Raw genomic sequence first — 22,619 nt, forward strand, 5'->3', positions numbered from 1 at the left:
AAGACAAGAAAATGTTGCCCTTGCTTAATTCAAATCTCCACAAGTTGAGGATGATAAGTGGATAAGTCACAAAATTACGAAAATGGAGTCAGTGTCAGTTTCTGCTACAAGGGGGCTGTCTACACCTATGCATGTTTCATAGTAAAATAATGTGGTTTCTGTTGAAACTGCATGGATATAACCGGGGGGGTACTCAGTACAAATGACCATACGGGACGTGCATAAAACATGGGTAGCATTTTCAGCCTTCTGGTATATCAATGACCCCTTTTTCAAAGCCTATTTTAGTATATGAATGGGTCCTTTTTTCAAAATTTTCTCCATTTTTTCGGAAAACAGCCCAATTTTTCCTTAATCTAGCCAAAATTTGCCCAAAATTTTGGGAAAATTTGTAAAAACTAAGACAATTTTGGATAAATTTGGCCGAAAATTTTGACTTTTGGTATATCAATGGGTCCAAATTTCTTGAAAACTTGGTATATTTATGGGTCTACTTCCAAAATCTCAGCGGCACGTCCCTACCAAAACCAAACTTAAGTACCCCCCTCGGGATATAACCACCACCTTGCACTGAAACTACATAGTCATAGCAATATTCTTTGCCATTTTTCTCAAAATGCACTCAGTGTGACTTAACCCCCTTTTATATAGAACTAGCATCCTCAACTAAGACGAGGATGATTTATGCACCATGACATAATAACAAAATATTGCATACATTTTAGGTATGAAACATGCCCTCCTAATTGCCACCTCATAATTCTGTATGTGTAGGCTTTTCTGCCTGCATTTGGTTCTTCATATCATCATCTTTTTCCATTCCAAACATTTCATCTTCATATTTCTCCATCGGCTTCTTCTCTTCACCTGCATCACCCTCTACCTCATCTCCTTCATCCGGTATTTCTACTGTTTTCTGCGGACCAAAGCGCCCTCGTGCTTGGTCTGCTTGCTCGTCCTTTCTCTGTCGGTTTGCTTTGATACGTGACAGGAAGTCGTAGCTGGGGACTTGTGGTTCGTGATGGCCACTCTCAAGTACTGTGAAGCAAAAGAAAACCAAAATTAGTTCCTACTGAAAGATTTGCCTAACATTATATGTAGTAACTCAAGCTTTGTTAAAATTTGGCACAATTTGTCAATTTAGAAAAAGGCTATATTCTAGTGAACAAAAAAAGAAATTGTGTGTTGGGCCAAGTGTCCCAATCTGTAATATCTAACATGTGGTCATCTTGTAAAGTATGCTGAGGCTTGTGGATCAATGTCAAGGCGTTGTGCCTGTGCGTAGTGTACTATAAATCCCTGCGCTTTTTTTTTTTCAGATGGCTACCAATCTAGTGCAACCAGCTGTTTAGCTGTGAACAGGGTCACATATATGGGCTGTTCCAATTAAAATCCATACACCTCTCATGGAAGACATGACCTTAATCTCCCACACAAAGAGTGTGAATTTAAAATGAGATTACCTGAATGGGTGACTCTATTTGAAATCTACATACCGTATTTCATCAAATAAACGCCCCCGCGGGCGTTACATTTCCCAAGGGGGGGGGTCGTTTATTCAAGGTCAATTTTAGAACGATAATTCCCATTAAAATCATTAGGCAATCTTAAAACTCACGCTAAAATGACGAACTTTGAACTAGAAACACTGACTTCTGGTTCACTTTCGGGTTTCCAATCCAGATTTTCGCCAATTGACGCTATTATCGACCATGTGGGCAACTTGGTAAGCTTACTACACGAGATAGCATGGAAATATCGGCATTTTTGAAACATCTTGGTTGAAAAAAGTGGTGGGGGCGTTTATTTGAGGGGAGGCGACTATTTGACGAAATACGGTACCATGTGATTGAGGTCATGTCTTCTATAGAGGATGTATAAATTTCAACTGGATTAGTATTATCTTAGCACCTACATCTGTAACCATCAGCCCTGCATTCAAACTATACTTTGATGGTGGTGTTTATACACCTTCCATTTACATATCAAATGGACAAACTATCTTGTTCAAGGAAGTCGAATATTACACAATGATATCTATCACATATATCAGACATACCCTTCAAACTTTTCCTGAGTGAATCTATAATATGGAAAGGAGGACACCACAGGGGCCATTTTGAATAAAATAGTGGTATATGCACACCCTGCATGCAACTCCATATGTGACCTTCTATCAAGAAATGAATGTAAAGTCGCAAGTTGGTACATGTAGTTTCGAGACATCCTGGCTGCTGAGTTGATGTTCTTTGTTTGCAGCGTACCTGTACAAGCCAGTAGCCCATTGTGCCCCCATTCACAAAGTACATACAGGCATACAATTGGCTTGAACAGGTGCGCGTGAAACAAAGAACACCAACGCAGCAGCCAGGATGTTTTGAAACTTGCGACTTTATGCTCATTTTATGGTAGCAGGACACATACGAGGGGGTATCAACAAGTTTTAGAAATCACCCATAAGTGAAAGAGCTATATCAATGAAATTTTGTCAGTGCAATCAGTGGTCCTTATGTACATTATGGTCCAAAAATGGTCTCATAGGTATGTTTACTTTTTTTACAGGTGGTACTAGATGCCAATAACCCGCTGCCCCAGTTACTGCGCATAAACTGCAAGATTGAGAAAATGGAGGCAAGCAGCATTATTAAGATCCTGCTTTTGAAGGGTTGCAGTGCCTAGAAAATTGATGATGAAATGAAAGTTATCTTCGGTGGTGATTGTGATATGTCACTGTTGCTGTTTGGAAAAGGAATTTTTATTTCATCACAGATTTTCTGGGCACTGTAACCATTAAAATGGAACTTAATCATGCTGCATGCCTCAATTTTCTCCATTTTGCTGGTTATGCGGTTACATAGGCAGGTAGTGACATCTAGCTCCTGTAAAAAAAGTAAACATACTTATGAGACCATTTTTGCACCATAATGTACATAAGGACCAGTGATTGCACTGACAAAATTTCATTGATATAGCTCTTTCACTTCTGGGCAATTTCTAAAACTTTTTGATACCCCCTCATATACCCGACAATCAGGCATAAGGTGACACTTCAAAAAATCCAATCATCATTGTGCCTCTAAATTTCAACAATTATTGATCAGATCAAGTCAAAAGCACATCTGGCTAGTAAGTACCAAATATATATCAGTATTGGGCTTTTCCATTTAAAATCAACCCTCCCCCTGTGGAAGATTTTGAAAATATCTTCCACAGGGGAGTATGAATTTCAAATGGAATGAACACATTAGCAGCTCCATTTAAAGCTCACCCTCCCTCAGTGGACGATTCGGGTTGAATCTTTCTCAGAAGGTGTATGAAATTTAAATGGTGCTGCTTAATGCATTCATTCTATTTAAAATTCATACTCCCCCTGTGGAAGATATTTCCAAAATCTTCCACAGGGGTAGTATGGGTTTTAAATGGAATAGCCCATTGGACTAGCTAACAGGATGAAAGTGTGTTTCGTAGCTATGGCCTGATCAACTTGGTCAAATACCCAAAATTCGCATTCAAATTGAGGGCAGGTTTAATCTTTGCACTGAGAATCTCCGTAGGCATTAACATCAGAGTAGCATAGGCCAGTCCTTTCCAATGGGCTGTTCCATTTAAAATCCACACCACAGATGGAATATAAGTTTGGAATAGAATAGACAATTGGGTAACTTCCGTTTCAAATACTCGCTCCAGTTGTGGAAGATATAGGTAAAGCCATAATACATGGGGAGTATAGGTTTCAAAATGATGAACTCTGACCAATTACATTTGAAAAACAGACTCCCCCTGTGAAAGATATTTCCAAAATCTTCCACAGGGGTCATGTGAAATTTAAATGGAATAGCCTAATTTCCTGTACTCACCATTACAACTGCCTTCATTTTGTAGTAGATCAATCATCCACTGAATGACTTGGCTGAACAACTCGTTTTTATCCCATGCAATATCCACAATATTAGGATAATTACACACACGACTAGTAGCATGATGTAGAAAGACTAAGTTGGGTGGACTGGTGTCCTTAAAGTTGTAACCGTGAAGCAGACGACTTCCTACAGAATCAGGAGATCTGCGTGGGAAATTTGAAGAGAAAGCAATGTAATTTACTAGCAGACGACACCCTCCAGAATCAGGAGAGCTGAGACGGAAATTTGAAGAGAAAGCAATGTAATTTACTAGCAGATGACGCCCTACAGAATCGGGAGAGCTGAGACGGAAATTTAAAGAGAAAGCAATGTAATTTACTAGCAGACGACACCCTACAGAATCGGGAGAGCTGAGACGGAAATTTGAAGAGAAAGCAATGTAATTTACTAGCAGACGACACCCTCCAGAATCAGGAGAGCTGAGACGGAAATTTGAAGAGAAAGCAATGTAATTTACTAGCAGATGACGCCCTACAGAATCGGGAGAGCTGAGACGGAAATTTAAAGAGAAAGCAATGTAATTTACTAGCAGACGACACCCTACAGAATCGGGAGAGCTGAGACGGAAATTTGAAGAGAAAGCAATGTAATTTACTAGCAGACGACACCCTCCAGAATCAGGAGATCTGAGACGGAAATTTGAAGAGAAAGCAATGTAATTTACTAGCAGATGACACCCTACAGAATCAGGAGATCTGTGTGGGAAATTTGAAGAGAAAGCAATGTAATTTACTAGCAGACGACGCCCTACAGAATCGGGAGAGCTGAGAGGGAAATTTGAAGAGAAAGCAATGTAATTTACTAGCAGATGACGCCCTACAGAATCGGGAGAGCTGAGACGGAAATTTGAAGAGAAAGCAATGTAATTTACTAGCAGATGACGCCCTACAGAATCGGGAGAGCTGAGACGGAAATTTGAAGAGAAAGCAATGTAATTTACTAGCAGACGACACCCTCCAGAATCAGGAGAGCTGTCAGGGGAATTTGAAGACAAAGCAATGTAATTTACTAGCAGATGACGCCCTACAGAATCGGGAGAGCTGAGACGGAAATTTGAAGAGAAAGCAATGTAATTTACTAGCAGATGACGCCCTACAGAATCAGGAGAGCTGTCAGGGAAATTTGAAGACAAAGCAATGTAATTTACTAGCAGATGACGCCCTACAGAATCGGGAGAGCTGAGACGGAAATTTGAAGAGAAAGCAATGTAATTTACTAGCAGATGACGCCCTACAGAATCAGGAGAGCTGTCAGGGAAATTTGAAGAGAAAGCAATGTAATTTACTAGCAGATGACGCCCTACAGAATCGGGAGAGCTGAGACGGAAATTTGAAGAGAAAGCAATGTAATTTACTAGCAGACGACACCCTCCAGAATCAGGAGAGCTGTCAGGGGAAATTTGAAGAGAAAGCAATGTAATTTACTAGCAGATGACGCCTACAGAATCGGGAGAGCTGAGACGGAAATTTGAAGAGAAAGCAATGTAATTTACTAGCAGATGACGCCCTACAGAATCGGGAGAGCTGAGACGGAAATTTGAAGAGAAAGCAATGTAATTTACTAGCAGACGACACCCTCCAGAATCAGGAGAGCTGTCAGGGGAAATTTGAAGAGAAAGCAATGTAATTTACTAGCAGATGACGCCCTACAGAATCGGGAGAGCTGAGACGGAAATTTGAAGAGAAAGCAATGTAATTTACTAGCAGAAGACTTCCTACAGAATCAGGAGATCTGAAACAAAAATTTGAAGAGAAAGCAATGTAATTTACTAGCAGACGACGCCCTACAGAATCAGGAGAGCTGAGACGGAAATTTGAAGAGAAAGCAATGTAATTTACTAGCAGACGACACCCTTCAGAATCAGGAGAGCTGAGACGGAAATTTGAAGAGAAAGCAATGTAATTTACTAGCAGATGACGCCCTACAGAATCGGGAGAGCTGAGACGGAAATTTGAAGAGAAAGCAATGTAATTTACTAGCAGACGACACCTCCAGAATCAGGAGAGCTGTCAGGGGAAATTTGAAGAGAAAGCAATGTAATTTACTAGCAGATGACGCCCTACAGAATCGGGAGAGCTGAGACGGAAATTTGAAGAGAAAGCAATGTAATTTACTAGCAGATGACGCCCTACAGAATCGGGAGAGCTGAGACGGAAATTTGAAGAGAAAGCAATGTAATTTACTAGCAGATGACGCCTACAGAATCGGGAGAGCTGAGACGGAAATTTGAAGAGAAAGCAATGTAATTTACTAGCAGATGACGCCCTACAGAATCGGGAGAGCTGAGACGGAAATTTGAAGAGAAAGCAATGTAATTTACTAGCAGACGACACCCTCCAGAATCAGGAGAGCTGTCAGGGGAAATTTGAAGAGAAAGCAATGTAATTTACTAGCAGATGACGCCCTACAGAATCGGGAGAGCTGAGACGGAAATTTGAAGAGAAAGCAATGTAATTTACTAGCAGATGACGCCCTACAGAATCGGGAGAGCTGAGACGGAAATTTGAAGAGAAAGCAATGTAATTTACTAGCAGACGACGCCCTACAGAATCGGGAGAGCTGAGACGCAAATTTGAAGAGAAAGCAATGTAATTTACTAGCAGATGACGCCCTACAGAATCGGGAGAGCCGAGACGGAAATTTGAAGAGAAACCAATGTAATTTACTAGCAGATGACGCCCTACAGAGTCGGGAGAGCTGAGACGGAAATTTGAAGAGAAAGCAATGTAATTTACTAGCAGATGACGCCCTACAGAATCGGGAGAGCTGAGACGGAAATTTGAAGAGAAAGCAATGTAATTTACTAGCAGATGACGCCCTACAGAATCGGGAGAGCTGAGACGGAAATTTGAAGAGAAAGCAATGTAATTTACTAGCAGATGACGCCCTACAGAATCGGGAGAGCTGAGACGGAAATTTGAAGAGAAAGCAATGTAATTTACTAGCAGATGACGGCCTACAGAATCGGGAGAGCTGAGACGGAAATTTGAAGAGAAAGCAATGTAATTTACTAGCAGATGACGCCCTACAGAATCGGGAGAGCTGAGACGGAAATTTGAAGAGAAAGCAATGTAATTTACTAGCAGATGACGCCCTACAGAATCGGGAGAGCTGAGACGGAAATTTGAAGAGAAAGCAATGTAATTTACTAGCAGATGACGCCCTACAGAATCGGGAGAGCTGAGACGGAAATTTGAAGAGAAAGCAATGTAATTTACTAGCAGACGACACCCTCCAGAATCAGGAGAGCTGTCAGGGGAATTTGAAGACAAAGTAATGTGTCATTTACTGAATTTGTATGCATCATTCTCTAAAACATTAATGCTCTGCGTGCTAAAGTTTGTTCGGCTTATTATAAGGTGGAAAAATAAGACTTGTAACACCGTGTATTGATATAGAATGGCATGCACGCAGTTCAGTGTTGTAGGTCTCGAGACCGGCCTCGGTCTTGAGACCGGTCTCGAGACCAGCTAAGCCTGGTCTTGGTCTCGGCCCTCCTGGTCTCGAGGTCTCGGTCCAAGACCGGCTTCGAGACCAGTAAAATAGCACCATTCTGGTCATTTGGCAGCAGTTAATTCTGCTCAAACAGTTTTCATAAATTGAATCATTAAACATGTTAAAGATTAAAAACTAAATCTCCAATTAACATTCTCATTCTTAACTTAAGACCTACTCAATTATTTATAATTAGGCCCAATTATTTAAAATTAAATATCGTATAAATTCATCATAAACTAACTCTATCTCAATTTACTTTCATGCTAGTAAACTCTATCTCGATCTCCAGAATCCTAGATTATATCTACAGCTCCGTTAAAATCTATTTTCAGCAAGACATCATAGTTCTTTGCATTTGCCTAAAAATCAAATACTATACATCGTTCAAAAAGGAGCAACATTACAGTTAATTCCAGCAAACACAGAAGCCCTTCTTACTTTTCTTCATAGCATTTTAAAGGACTCGCAAAGGTTACCAGATATTGTTAACATGTCTACTGTAGACGCTAGGAAAGATTATGAAACATTTTCTTTTTACAATAAGGTTTCACAGGTTCAGAATTTGTTAAATGTTATTATAAAGTTGGCAGAAAACATTTAACAAACAACATTTTTACGATGTGATTGATAAAAGTTATTTTGAAATCTATCCTAAAGTCCACATTATCATGATTATAGACCTTAGGTTATTTAAGTGTCGTACTACTTTTTTGGAAAATGCTCTGCAACACGTTTGGCTTCAAAATTATATAGTGAATATATTATCTTTTTAAAGAGCAACATTTATTTTGCCGAGGATCTTTTTTTTCCAAATTCCATAGCGGATAATGCTGCATAAATTTGTAACATAGATCATATAGGCCTAATGATCAAAAGCGCATCATAGAACTCCATGTTTTAGCTTTTGGGTACATAAATTATCATTTAGATGTTGTACCGTAGGCCTATATTAATCATTTTAACCATGTTAACTACCCTTATTTCTCTTGCTTTGGGATCCAAATTTTGTGAAGAAATAAAATTTTGGTAACTTGCTTAAAAAGCTAGTGCTAAATATGGATTTTATGGCCCATCTTGTACAAGTCACTGAGATAATTATCATTCATTATCAACATGCGTCAGAAGCGGGGATGAAGGACACGCCCCTTAAATATTGGCAAGGGTGACGTCCCCCCTAAAAATCGAAAATAGAAGAAAACAATAAAGCAGGATTTGCCTTGTGTATCTTCCTTTTTATCACAAAAAACACTGTGTCTTGGGCCCAAATAGGGTAAAATTGCAACATTTTGTGCGAGTAATGACCCATCAAAACACACCTTCATTAACGGCTACAATAATCTGATAAGTCTCAATAAAATCGATCAAAATAGGCCTGCTTGTTCCCAACTGTTTAATGCTTGCGGCTCCACTGATATTGATATTACTTTCAAGCCCGGTCTCGGTCTTGGTCTTGGACCTGCCGGTCTTGGTCTTGGTCTCGGACCAGCCGGTCTCGGTCTTGGTCTCGGACTGCCTGGTCTCGGTCTCGGACAGGCCGGTCTCGACTACAACACTGACGCAGTTGGGCGCAGTGCTTATGCTAGTTGTGCATTACGTAATGCGGGACTGGCGCACGCTTGTGTGAATTTATGCAAGCGTGAGTTGTTAGGACTTGATTGACGCAAGCAGTAACAAAAGCCAAATAATTTTCACCTTATAAAAGCGAAACAAACTTAAGTCATAGTCTTCAATGTAAAAACTCCCAAGTTTTGAGGTATTTTCTCAAAATATCAAGAGCTATCCTAAGAACCACTGAACCAATACCAGGCTTGTTTGTGCTCATTTTAATGCATTTTTCATGGTGATTCCAAAAATGAAAATGTACAATTCTGAAATTTTTTAATTTTTAAATTTGTTTAAAACTTGTCGTCTGCAGTTGTCACCTGCGCGGAGAGTTGACTGAGATTGATATTCAATAATTTTATAAATAATAAACTTGTAATAACTTACGCATCCATCCAAGCCATCACTACTCTATTTTCAAATTCAGTCAGCTTTACCAACATTTCTTCTATATTTTGTGATGCTTCGTCTCCAGGGACACGGAATAAAATCACGAAAGGAGTGTTGTACCATAATAACTTGGGAAGACTGGCTGGTGTCAGTTCAGGCTGGAAAAAAATAACAGGAACATTACTTTACAAATTAATATGTGCCAATCAAATATTACCAAGAAATATACAAATATTGAACGTTGATGAGTACAACGGTAAGCATATTTTCCAGGAGGTAAAAATGGACTGTTCCATTCAACGAGGCTTTACCATCAATTGAAAATTTTGACCTTTTGTATTGAAGATATACATAAAGTTTCCCAGAAGACATGAAATTTGTAGGTCTTTTATGAAAATGCATGTATATCTTCAATAGAAAAGGTCAAAATTTTCATATGATGGACAGGTTTTCCTCCCAGTTGCATACACATTAAAGGGCAGGTCTATAGCAAAAACAACATCATATCATTGGCAAGCTAATATTATGAGGACAATGAAAATGACTCCTTTTTGAGAAAATAAGACGTTTAAAATTGATATTCCGCAAAAACCAACTTGAGCGGTGAGTTCCTTCGAACGAGACAGATTTGGCCTAGAAAACCGGTGACGTCATGAAATGAGATGTGCCCGCTGTGAGAAAAGGGACTATAAACGCTCTCAATGGACAGAACGTATACTGTTGCTGTTCACAGAAAAAATTCCAAATTAAGTATTACAAATTTCATGGTTTTTAACATATGGATAAAATCAGCAGCTTCTTTTTTTATATATTAGACAATTGTGATATTACAATTCATATGTATATCAATATCATGAGAAATATTAGGCCTAAAAAATAAATACATAATTTGAGCTTAGAATTTCATCTGAAACTAGCATATAAACCGTGTTAGTCCACAAACTCATGTATCTGATTTCCCTGTATATTGCAATGCTATAGTTTCAGTTGGATGAAATATTACAAAGCAAACGCATAGTAACAATTACTGTGTGGGCTTTGTGCATATTGTTATGCAGGATTGTTATATGGTAAGTGATAGTACAACTCATTGTTGCTAATGTCAAACTTGTCAAAGTGATTGTGATTGTATGATGAGAGCATGATAAAGTGTCTGCTTCATTTACCTACATCATCAGTCAAACGGGGGAGAACACGTACGCTTCAAACGGGGGAAGAACACGTACCAGAGGCTGAACTTTACCCACACAATTTCTCCTTTTTCAGGAGAAATACGCACAAAAAAATTGCAACAAGTGTCAACTTGTAATGTAATAATTATTCTCTTCGAATAGAGATAAACTTAATTGTTTTTGCTATAGACCTGCCCTTTAAGAACATATCATTAATTAAGTTTATAAAGTTTACTTCGAGGAATGTTAAATATCAATAATATAAATTGTTAACTTCAAAAATGTTAAATTATAATACTTTGACATACAATTTGTATTATATAGCGATTTAAAAAAATAATCAGAATTATTTGATATCATCAGGACATTCTTCGTATTCAGAATGCGACTTGGTGTGTCTGATCTGATGTGCCCTCAGGTCCCACAAAATACTGTGCAAACATCACTATCCGAGCCCTTAAGGACAATACGTAAAATAAATATTTGCAAGCATTACAATTTCGCAAATCCACTTTTTGTGCTTTTATTTATTATTTCTGTTTGACTTTGATGTTATTTATGTATAGGCATCCCTTTCAATTTATTGTTTGTCAATATTGAGTTTTGCCAAATGTTATAAATAAATAATAATTTAAAAAAATCATATCATGAACATCTTCAAGAATCTTAATAATATTTATATACTACAAACTTTTTTTTTTTATTCCCTTGGTACTTGGCACTGGCGGAGGGAGAAAAAACATACACAATGGACCACCAGTTCCCAACAATCATGAATGAACCTTTACATAAAAATCAACAGCTGGTACAAATATATACAATCAACAGGTACAAAGAAGGACATAAGAGACACAGACGACAATCATTCACTCTCACTCACATACAAAACACAAGCACCAGTCTCGTGTCAGCCAAGCACTCACACGGTCACATCTAACTCATCAATCATACCCACAGTGTTGATGATGCCAAGACACTCATGTTACATTATCACAAAAAAAAAATGAAGAGAAAAATCATGAGGCTTCAAGATCAAGGGTCCATTACAAACTTACCACAGTGGGTAAACTAGCCCTTTCGATGAATGCCCTTATTTCAGGATAAAATAAATCTCCTTTGAAATGTGTCTCCTCCTTATGTGGATCATTGAATCGTTCCACAAACAAGTAAGCGTTTGCTGTCACCTGGCTGTGATATATAGAAAATATGAAAATATAAATAAATTGTTATTAAAACCAAGGATTCAGGAGTAATAACAAACTATAGGATAAGGCACTTGTTTGCACAAATGAAGTCAGTCACACATACTCAATGAGCAATGTGGTATGCCTGTGTAAGATATTGACTTGTGTAAGAGGTGATATTTTGTCATTAATTATGCCGCGGATGAACTTATTTTCGTAAAAATTCAATAATTTTTTTTGCAAACAAATTTTGAAAATGTACTGAATTTTCTTCAAAAATTTTCAGTCAAACCAATACATTTTGATTCCAAAACAGCTGATTTTACACAATTTTAGCAAAAAGTTATAAAAAAAACCTCTCCCAAAATACAAAATCTGTATAGAAACTCTAGCATGATTAGGTAATTCCCAGACATCATACACTTTTGAGGGGCATTCGTAATAATAATGACGGTCAACCTATATTTTTTCTAGTCAGAGGGATCAAGCAAGGGCTGATTTCAAGCATCATATCTGTTGCTAGAAGAACTGACTCGCTCCTGTGATGAAAAAAATGATGTTTTCTTAAGGCAAATTTAGTACATGTTGTTATGGGACATGTTTTGTGAGATCGAAAGCCATAAGTCTACTTTTGAAATTCCGTTTTGTCAATATGTCACTTTCCCTGTTTTTCATTTTTCTTGTGGCTTTCCGTAGTTTGTCCAATTTTACTTTTAGTTTATTAAAGATATATTACAAACTATACACACTTTTTACACATTTATTTGATTGAAATCAACAACAGACACACTTTTTTACTTGTATTGCATTCACTTTTATCAATGATTTCAATATGAAATCTTGTTTTCCGTTTTCTACCTCTGTTCCTGTGAAACTTGTCGGTTTTTCATATCAAGGGAAACTTTAGTGAGATAATAATATAGACTTACGTATCTTCAGCACAATGCCCAGTGCAGAGGCCTAGTACATACTCTCCTCTCAGTTCCTTGGCAACCAATTTATACTGTTCAATTTCTACAAATAATAAGTCAAGTTGTACAAGGATTAATATTTATGCCGAATTTAGATCCAGTCTATGAGCAATTCAGTGAGCAATTCATTTTTCCCAATAAAGAAAAGGCAATAGAAAGCGCTATAAATGGATTCATGTTTTCAATATTCTACTCTCAATTCCAGACAAGGCGGTTCTCGAACCACGAGTCTCGCCTGCTTTTGTGACCGCCTGCTTTTGCGATAACTGTTGGTAGAGAGGTAAATGAATTTGGCGGTTATCGGCTGGGCACGATTATCTGGCCGATGGTAACTGTACCCACCAAGTTTCATGCCCATGCAACAGTTTTTACTAATTTGACCTCAGATGACCCCTGGTGGCCTTGAAATGACCTTCCAAAAATTTGGCTCTAAATGTTGACTGTACCCACTAAGTTTCATGCCCATCCGACAGTTTTTACTAATTTGACCTCAGATGACCCCTGGTAACCTCAAAATGACCTTCCAAAAATTTGGCTTTAAATGTTGACTGTACCCACCAAGTTGCATGACCATACGACAGTTCTTACTAATTTGACCTCAGATGACCCCTGGTGACCCCGAAATGACCTTCCAAAAATTTGGCTTTAAATGTTGACTGTACCCACTAAGTTTCATGCCCATCTGACAGTTTTTACTAATTTGACCTCAGATGACCCCTGGTAACCTCAAAATGACCTTCCAAAAATTTGGCTTTAAATGTTGACTGTACCCACCAAGTTTCATGTCCATCCAACAGTTTTTACTAATTTGACCTCAGATGACCCCGAAATGACCTTCCAAAAATTTGGCTTGAAATGTTGACTGTACCCACCAAGTTTCATGTCCATACGACAGTTTTTACTAATTTGACCTCAGATGACCCCTGGTGACCCCAAAATGAACTTCCAAAAATTTGCCTTGAAATGTTGACTGTACCCATCAAGTTTCATGCCCATACGACAGTTTTTACTAATTTGACCTCAGATGACCCTGAGTGACCTCGGATGACCCGTAATGACCTTCAAAAATTTGGCAAAACCAAAGAACTATTTCATCAAAGTAATAAATCAAAACAGAAAGATGCTTCCTTTACGAGTTATCACTCATTGAAAGTGCTACTTTGCTATACTTTACATGGAAAGCGACTATCTTAAAGTCGCTATATTTCCTTAATTACATGACCGATCAAGCTGTTATTGGGATATGTGATGCACAGTTGAAAATTAATTATTAAAAGATTTGGTGACCTCAGTTGACCTTTGACCTTGTATGTGACCTTTGACCTCACGAAATTGGATAAAGTATGTTGCGCTGAAAAATCAAATTTGGCAATACCAAAGAACTATTTCATCAAATAAATCAAAACAGAAAGATGCTTCCTTTACAAGTTATCACTCATTGAAAGTGCTACTTTGCTTTACTTTACAAAGAAAGCGACTATCTTAAAGTCGTCATATTTCCTTAATTACATGACCGATCAAGCTGTTATTGGGATATGTGATGCACAGTTGGAAATTAATTATTAAAAGATTTGGTGACCTCAGTTGACCTTTGACCTTGTATGTGACCTATGACCTCATGAAAATCTAATCAGGTCGAGTACCTCTGGCCACGCAACTCCCCACCAAGTTACGTCACTGTACCCCATACGGATCTCCAGATAATCTGTTCACAAAGTATTTTGCTTATTACGCATATATTATGCAAATTAGGTACTTAATTACCATATTTTACGCTCAAAATCTAGTCAGGTCGAGAACCTCTGGCCCCGCTTCTCCTCACCAAGTTACGTCCACTGTACCCCATACGGATCTCCAGATAAGCTGTTCACAAGGGTTTTTTGCTTGATACGCATCAAATACGCATAAATTATGCAAATTAGGTACTTAATTAGTATATTTTGCGCTGAAAATCTAATCAGGTCGAGAACATCTGGCCACGCTACTCCCCACAAAGTTACGCCACTGTACCCCATACGGATCTCCAGATAAGCTGTTCACAAGGGTTTTTTTGCTTGATACGCATCAAATACGCATAAATTATGCAAATTAGGTACTTAATTAGCATATTTTGCGCTGAAAATCTACTCAGGTCGAGAACATCTGGCCACGCTTACTCTCCACCAAGTTACGTCCACTGTACCCCATACGGATCTCCAGATAATCTGTTCACAAGGTATTTTGCTTATTACGCATAAATTATGCAAATTAGGTACTTAATTACCATATTTTGCGCTCAAAATCTAATCAGGTCGACACCCTTTGGTCATGCTACCCCCTATAAAGTTTCATCATCATAGCACTTACGGTTCTCAAGATAACGCGTTCACAAGCTTTTTCCGAACACACACACACACACACATCCACACACACACACACACGGACACACACACACCATAGTGATTACTAAGTCTCTCCCTGAACATTCAGGCGAGACAAAAAACACACTACTAAAAGCAGACTTGTGTAATGAGTCACGACTCAAGAATCAACTTTTCAAATATGAAATGACGCGACTCAGATTAACTAATTTTCCTCATAGATTCGACTCGACTTTTGCTAGAAATGACTCAACCACGAAATGACTCGACCACAAAATTACTTGACTTGTTACTACTATGCTTTTAGGATTTAAAAATATTATCCCGTTTTGCCAAATGACAAATAGCTAAATCCTAATCCTTTAGTTAGTACCAACTGGCAATAAAAGTCACATTTTACTATTTTCATAATTTGAAGGAAACTGGATCAAAAAACATGCAATTTTGCATGTTTTCTTACAAGTCTAATCACTCAACAAACATTTTGAGTATAGGTCAAGAATTTTGCTCTGCATTTTTAAATCTTCCATTAATTTTGAAAATTGATCATAAAGAGATTAAAAATGTGTTTTCAAGAAATATACAAAAATTAGGCTATTGTATAATGAAAATACCACAGGTCTAGCATACTTGGTTCTAGAGCTATAAGTTTTATGTTGTCTATTTTCTTATGTAGCCATATTCTTGAACAGAGACGAGGGAGCCCAATATCTTAGTCACATGTACAACCTTCTGGGCACTGGTGTGCTCTCTGTTGGTGTACAGAATTTGGATCAAAAAACATCACTCTGAAGATGGCCATCACCCAAGATGGTCATAACTGTCAGATCAGTAATACATAATTGGTTTTGACAAGATGAAATGTATATCATACCTGTAGCCATCACTTCAGGAATAACAGCTACTGTAACTGATTGTACAAGATCACCAAGATTGTCCACAGGTTTTTGACCAAGCTTGAAATATTCTACATCGAGGGCATCACTCAGCATCACTGGAGTCTTGAGTTTAAACCTGTATGCAGCATTGAAAAAGAAGAAATTCAATCACTATGATAGTAAAAATGAGTTGTATGCACAACACTAAAAATAGGAATGCGTTTTTACCCATCCTGTAGAATACCTTTCCACTACTTTCATTCAGCTGCTTTTCATGAGTGATGATACATGCAAGAGCATAAATAACTTTGACAGGTAAGTATAGACAAGTATTTGCTGTGCAGTGTAGGATTTTCTTTTTTCTATATGAGTTTTAACACACTTTTATTCTTATTTTTTTGCCACTTGCACTCTTTTTTCATTTCCCATTGATAAACTGTAAAAAAGGCCCGGTGATCTTCTCTGTGGCATACGAGGGGTACGGGGTTCAAATCCCTGTTGTGCCAAGTGACTTTTTTGTTCATTCTCTCTCCTTTTTGGTTTCTTCTTTCCCTTCTGCTAAACCAAAAAACATGGGTTGGGTTAGGGCTAAAGCAAATAAAAAAGGTTTGTCTCATAACCTGCAGCCACAGGGGTTATGCATTCCCTGGGTATATATGACTATGGCTCACGTGGAATGCATGCATTGCACGCGCAATGGCTTTCATAGTGAGCTTTAATGAGACTCACTTGAAAAAGTTTTTCGATAAAGAGGTACAGACTCACAATTTGTAGAAGCTGACGACACTATCTGTATCAAGTGATCCTGTGTAGTCCCTCACAAACTTCTTCCACTCAAACACCTTAATGGTAGGAAATCTGGTCACATTATTTTTATCGCACACATCTGGCCAGTCGGAGCACTCCACGCGGGCAAGTGGACTTTTTTCCAGTGAAAAATCTTTCATCAAGGTTTTTGCAGCTTGGTGATAAGGGTGTAAGAAAGCCAGGCTACGAGGATCCCCTGATGAAATAATCAAATGAGAGCTTGATTGTACAAGGTTTGTAGTCAGTGGTAAAATTCAAGGGCTATATTTAAGAAATAAAGGGTAATGCATGATCCTTTACACGAAAATAATGTGTCCGAGGCAGTAAAAAACGTAAATAATGGGTGAGGCGCAGCCATTATTTAAACGTTTTTACTGCCGAGGACACATTATTTGCATGTAAAGGATAATGCTGCACCCTTTATTTCTATTCTATTACCACAAAATAGTGTGATTTAAAGAGAAAATATCAAATTTTTTGCCCAAATATTTCAAGTTGTTTACCTCAAGGTGGAGTGCATACGCGTAGCCAAAGCGTATGCACATTCCAATAACACAACCTAACATTCCATTCTCCCCTATAAGCAGGTATGCACATACAATAACACACCCCTGACATTCCATTCTCCCTACATAAGCAGGTGCGGTGTGATGATAGAAGAACATAAAAGTTCTTTGCCCTTGACACTTTATCGCTAATTAATGGTCTGTCATGTGACGCGTTTCAACAAATCACAGTGCGCGATTTTGAATAATGGGTCGTGGGGGTAATAGAATCAGTAGCAAAGCACTTATTACATTTGCTGTGTTCTCTGTATTTCTATACACAATTATATGTGACGTGTCATGTCAAAATCACACACTTTTGGGCAGGTTATAAATTTTGAGGTTTTTACATATCTTAAATATAGAGATATTTTGCACCATAACGCCATTTTCCCCAATGAAAGTGGACATTCCTAAGCGAAGATAATGAGTTCGTAAGTTATGGTAATATAAAATTGGAAATTGAGATATCGGCCTTTAAAAATATTATTGACAATGTTGAGAGTAGGAATTACCTTGAAAAATGTCTCAAAAATTACAAGATGCCAGTTATATTCCAGTCTGAAACTAGCAGACAATATTTTTAACATTAATAACATCACAAATTCGCAACAAACCCAAATTGTGAAAAAATCACCCTGCAGATTTTTGGCTATTTCTCCATTTACGATCCTGCCCAAAAGTGTCTGCTTTTGACATGACACGTCACATATGCTCTAGGGCCAGGGACACTCCAAAAGCAAAAAAAAAAGAGAAACTTTTTTTAAACATACGCTTACACGGTTAGCCGACGGATTGTGGTCCATTTAAGGGATCTGGAATGAGCGTTTGGACAGTATTTTTTGTGGGACATTAGAGCACATCAGACATATCAAATTGCATTCTGAATACGCAGAATGTCTTTCTGATATCAAATAATTTTCATTTTTTGAAATTCACGATATGATACAAATTTTATGACAAATTATTAAAATTTGATATTTTTCACATTTTTGATATATAACAGTCCTCGGTAAATTTGATAAATCTAATGATATATTCTTAAAGTGTATGTAGCTGGGAGGAAAAGCCGATGATCAATTAAAAATGTTGACCTTTCATATTGAAGATATGGATTTTTTTCCAAAAAAGACCTAATTTTTTTTGGTGTTTTGGGAAAAAATACATATCTTCAATATAAAAGGTCAAAATTTTCAATTGATCGTCGGCTTTTCATCCCACCTACATACACTTTAATTATAAATCATCAGATTTATAAAGTTTACTTCGAGTACTGTTAAATATCAATTTTTAATCATTTGCCATAAAATCAAAAAATCAAAATTATTTGATATCAGAAGGACATTCTTCGTATTCAGAATGCAATTCGATATGTCTGATGTGCTCTAATGTCCCACAATAAATACTGTCCAAACATTCATACCCCACCCCTTAAATGGATAGACAAATAACCGTTAATTTATACCCCCTAATCTGTATGTGATTCCTTGACTCATTTCCTTTCCAAAAATATATAGTTTTATATGCTTTGAACATAAACTTCAGAAGCATTGATTTTGGAAAAGGTCTATGTTCTCTCCCATTACTCTGTCCTTAATCTATGAAACGGTATGTCTTTGCATCTCCAAATCGCCCCATAATTTCATTGAAGATGTCATTTATACCATTTTGTAACCTGATGTAGCAGTGATGTCAACACATTAAAGGCAGCTGTTTTGCACTTGAATCTATGCACTTCTATGCTGCTTCTTTAAAGGCCCATTCAGTGATCCCAGCGAAAGTGTTAAAACAATCAAATTGTGTATAAATTGCTTAAAAGTGAAGGATAAGTCATTAAAACTGTCATTAGGTATTTTTGATATGGAAAAGTTGGCAAAAACCAGGACAAAAAGCAGTATTGAGTTGAAGCCCTCATTTGAATACATGTAGCTAATTTCTCTAAGTGAGTATTACAGTTTCATGTCTCATTTTGTCTTTTCAGCTTAGCCACTAGCAGGCTATTCCAGCACATCTAAGCTACAAACAAAGGTGCAAAAGACTGAATTTTGATGGTTTCTATGCTAAGAATACTTACACTTCACAGTGAAGAGGACTATACTAATCTTATTTTTCTTAAGATGTTCTGCAAATGTTTTATCTGTTAGATGTGGTATGTCTGTAAGATTTAGCTTGAGTGGTTTCATCTGATCCACAGCTAAGGCCACTGCATCGTCCTGCTTCTCTTGATCTGTATAGGAATATAAACATTTCCATTAACATACTTCTTCACCAGGGTCGCCATCACAAATAATGAAGGAGATGGGAATCAAACCCAGGACCTCAGATTCATGAGACCTGTGCCTTAACCACTTGGCCACATAAGCGATCACTTAATCTTATCCAGTGCTTTACAGTGCAAAAACTGATTGAGGAGCAAATGGCTCGTAACTTTATAAATTTAGGCACCCCAATTTTGCTCCCACCGTATTCCAACCGCTCATAATCATTCTGCTACAATGGTTTAAATCTGTTCAATTTTAAGTTTTTTAGGCCAACTTCAATTTCCAGTTCCATGACCTTATATAACACCACTAGTACGTACTACATTCTACTAGCTTCATTAATAGTACCAATAGCTGTTGGATTCCCTGATTTTGTTGTTTCATCTTCCTCCTTGTTACCAAAAAATTCATCAAATTCAAAGTTCTTTTTGACTTTGACGCCATCTTGAATACTTAAAAACAATCAAAACTTTTGACTTATCCTATCCTATTTGCTGGCGATTAAAAGCTTCAACAGTTGGTCGCCATTGGCACCAGGGATTGAATTTTTAGTCATATCAGAACAAATCTAGTTACCAATGCAACTAAAATGGTGGCACCATACAGCACTGATCTTATCTCATAGTAGTTATAGGGCCTGAATGAGAGAAATACTGTCATTTTTCTCAGGATTTTTTTTCTTTTTCACTTTTTAAGCTGTAAATTTTGTTTGATAAAGACTTTTGAACTTTTTTTTCTTCTTTTTTTTAAATTTATTTATTTATATTTATTTTTTTTAAATTTTATTATTTTTTTTTGCAAAAAAAATAAATAAAAAAAAGTTAGGGTCAGGCCTAATTTTAGGGTAGGTCGGGTTACGCCAATCAAACAATTTTTTTTAGGCCTTAGTTCAATTGTCTGATTTTACCACCAAACAGGAATACTTGAGGACAGATATATTTTACTAACCTAACTTTAAATGTTGGGTTATTCAAGGTGTATAAACCATTGTTAAAACATTCAAAAACATTTTTTTAAACTTGTTGCAATACATTCTAAACTAAATGTTTAGTTAATATTTTCTACACTAACAAAAAACGAATCATCCCAAATTTGGCATTATTAGAAACTGTGGTACATAGCTAATATGCAATATGCTTAACTTAAACTTCAAAAACAAAATTTGACGGTGGATCTGTTGGAAATAGTGCATGATTTAATAAGAAAGCATCATATGTTTATGTGTGCACACATTTGTGCACTTGAAAGAAAGAAAGCGCAGTGATTTATAGTGCGCTACGCACAGGCACAACGCCTAGACATTGATCCACAAGCCTCAGCACACTTTACAGCACACTTTACACTTGCATACGCGCAGGTCAAGTGTTGTTTCATATCATGTGACTTGTGATAAAATGAGAGGCAAGTGACTCAAGTGACATTCAGTGACCTGCCTGACCCCATTGAATTTGTAGTGATTTGGCTTGAATTGAGTTAAAAATTAGGCCAGATGACTTGACTTGAATTTTTGGTGACTTGTTACCAGTGGCGTAACTTAAGAGTTGGTAGCGCCTGGAACAAGAAACAAAATTGGCGGCCCTACCCCCACCCGAGAATATCTTAGATGCGGGCAGTGGCGTAGCTAGGGTTGTGCATGGCGCCCAGAGCTAAGGATAAATAATGCCCCCATTCTTGAAACAATTGCGCGAGGAGCGCACAAAATTTTAGACAAATAAGGCCTATAGGAATAGGAATATCGGTCTTAAAATGTTCTTTCAATTGATTTTGTGCTCACGCGCGAAAACTTTGACTTTCATCGCTTGGAGGCGCAGAATTGATGCTGAATTGGTCAATTTGGCACCCCCCTAAGGGTGGCGCCGGGCCCGCTGCCCCCCCTGCAAATTGAAGTTTGCCAGTTACAGGCTGAAATTATCAAGCGGTACACTATTTTCCTCCATGAGTGACACACAAACAAGGCAGAGTCAGTACTCTTTGGTTCCACCTTATTGGGAGGTACACTAATTGCCCTCCATGAATGACACACAAACAAGGTAAAGTCGGTACTCTTTGGTTCGACCTCATTGGGAGGTACACTATTTGCCTACATGCAAACATGACAGAGTCGGTACTCTTTGGTTCCACCTCACTGGGTTGCATAGATTTAATTTTGCTCTCTACTAGTTTCAACATTCCAAGATAAAGGAGAGGCTTCACTGTTTGACTCTGCACCTGTTACATTTTAAGAAACTTACTATTTCAAAATGGTCTATTCCAGTTGAAATCCTTACACCCCCTATGGAAGACATGACCTTAAATCTCCCACACAGGGAGTGTGTATTTCAAATGGAGTTATCTGAATGGGTGACTCCCATTTGAAATCTACACCCCCTGTGTGGGAGGCTAATGTCATGACTTCCATAGAGGGCGTAGTGATTTCACCTGGAATAGCCCAATTACTTACCTGGTGTCTCTGGCCCAAAAGAATGGTCATCATCATCTTCAAGCAGCTCTGCTGGGTCAAAGTAGTAGTCTTCCAACCAGTCTCGAACAAGCTCATCCATGTTAACTAAGTTAAATGGTTTGCTCAGCCCCATAGGGTGTTTCTGTAATATATAACATACCACATGGTCTGTGAATGATTCTAACCAGTTATATATGAGCTTTGTGATTTTAACCCTCTGAGCACTACCTGCCGATCTAACATTGCTTCTGATTGGTCAATTACATGATATTTTCACTTTAATCACCAATCAGAATAGAACTTTGCAAATAATTTACCCCAATATTTTTGCATGGTGAAATTATTCTAACAATGTTGCTGATTGGGCCAATTGATAATGAAAACTTCTTTTTGGCCAATCGGCAGGTAGTTCTCATAGGGTTAAAGTTGATCAATATAAATACGGTATTTCTAAATCAATGTTTATTTCCTAGTAAAACTATTGATAATATTATATTTTGCATAAATACATACTACATAATTACAAGAAACAAGGTTTCAACGGGTGCACCGTCAAATTGAATAGTTTATTGAGCTTTCGTCATGTGTGAC

The 22,619-nt window shown here is 37.7% G+C and overlaps 1 protein-coding gene across 2 annotated transcripts in view; it reads right to left on the reverse strand.

Moving 5' to 3' along the window:
* Positions 1 to 250: 250 nt before the first annotated feature.
* LOC140153678 (thioredoxin domain-containing protein 16-like) overlaps positions 251 to 22,619 on the reverse strand; it is a 47,505-nt gene continuing 25,136 nt past the window's right edge. Inside the window, exons 11-19 of one of the 2 annotated variants that reach the window (XM_072176486.1) lie at positions 22,029 to 22,170; positions 19,402 to 19,554; positions 16,741 to 16,978; positions 15,972 to 16,111; positions 12,696 to 12,780; positions 11,638 to 11,770; positions 9,408 to 9,568; positions 3,858 to 4,063; positions 251 to 1,038 (exon numbers count right to left, since the gene is read on the reverse strand). In XM_072176486.1, the coding sequence (XP_072032587.1) occupies positions 755 to 1,038; positions 3,858 to 4,063; positions 9,408 to 9,568; positions 11,638 to 11,770; positions 12,696 to 12,780; positions 15,972 to 16,111; positions 16,741 to 16,978; positions 19,402 to 19,554; positions 22,029 to 22,170 (1,542 nt within the window). In that variant the 3' untranslated portion in view covers positions 251 to 754. The remainder of the gene's footprint in view (positions 1,039 to 3,857; positions 4,064 to 9,407; positions 9,569 to 11,637; positions 11,771 to 12,695; positions 12,781 to 15,971; positions 16,112 to 16,740; positions 16,979 to 19,401; positions 19,555 to 22,028; positions 22,171 to 22,619) is intronic. The other variant, XM_072176487.1, reaches the window with a different exon arrangement.

Source organism: Amphiura filiformis, chromosome 5 (genome assembly GCF_039555335.1).
Source record: "Amphiura filiformis chromosome 5, Afil_fr2py, whole genome shotgun sequence".
NCBI lineage: Eukaryota > Metazoa > Echinodermata > Ophiuroidea > Amphilepidida > Amphiuridae > Amphiura > Amphiura filiformis.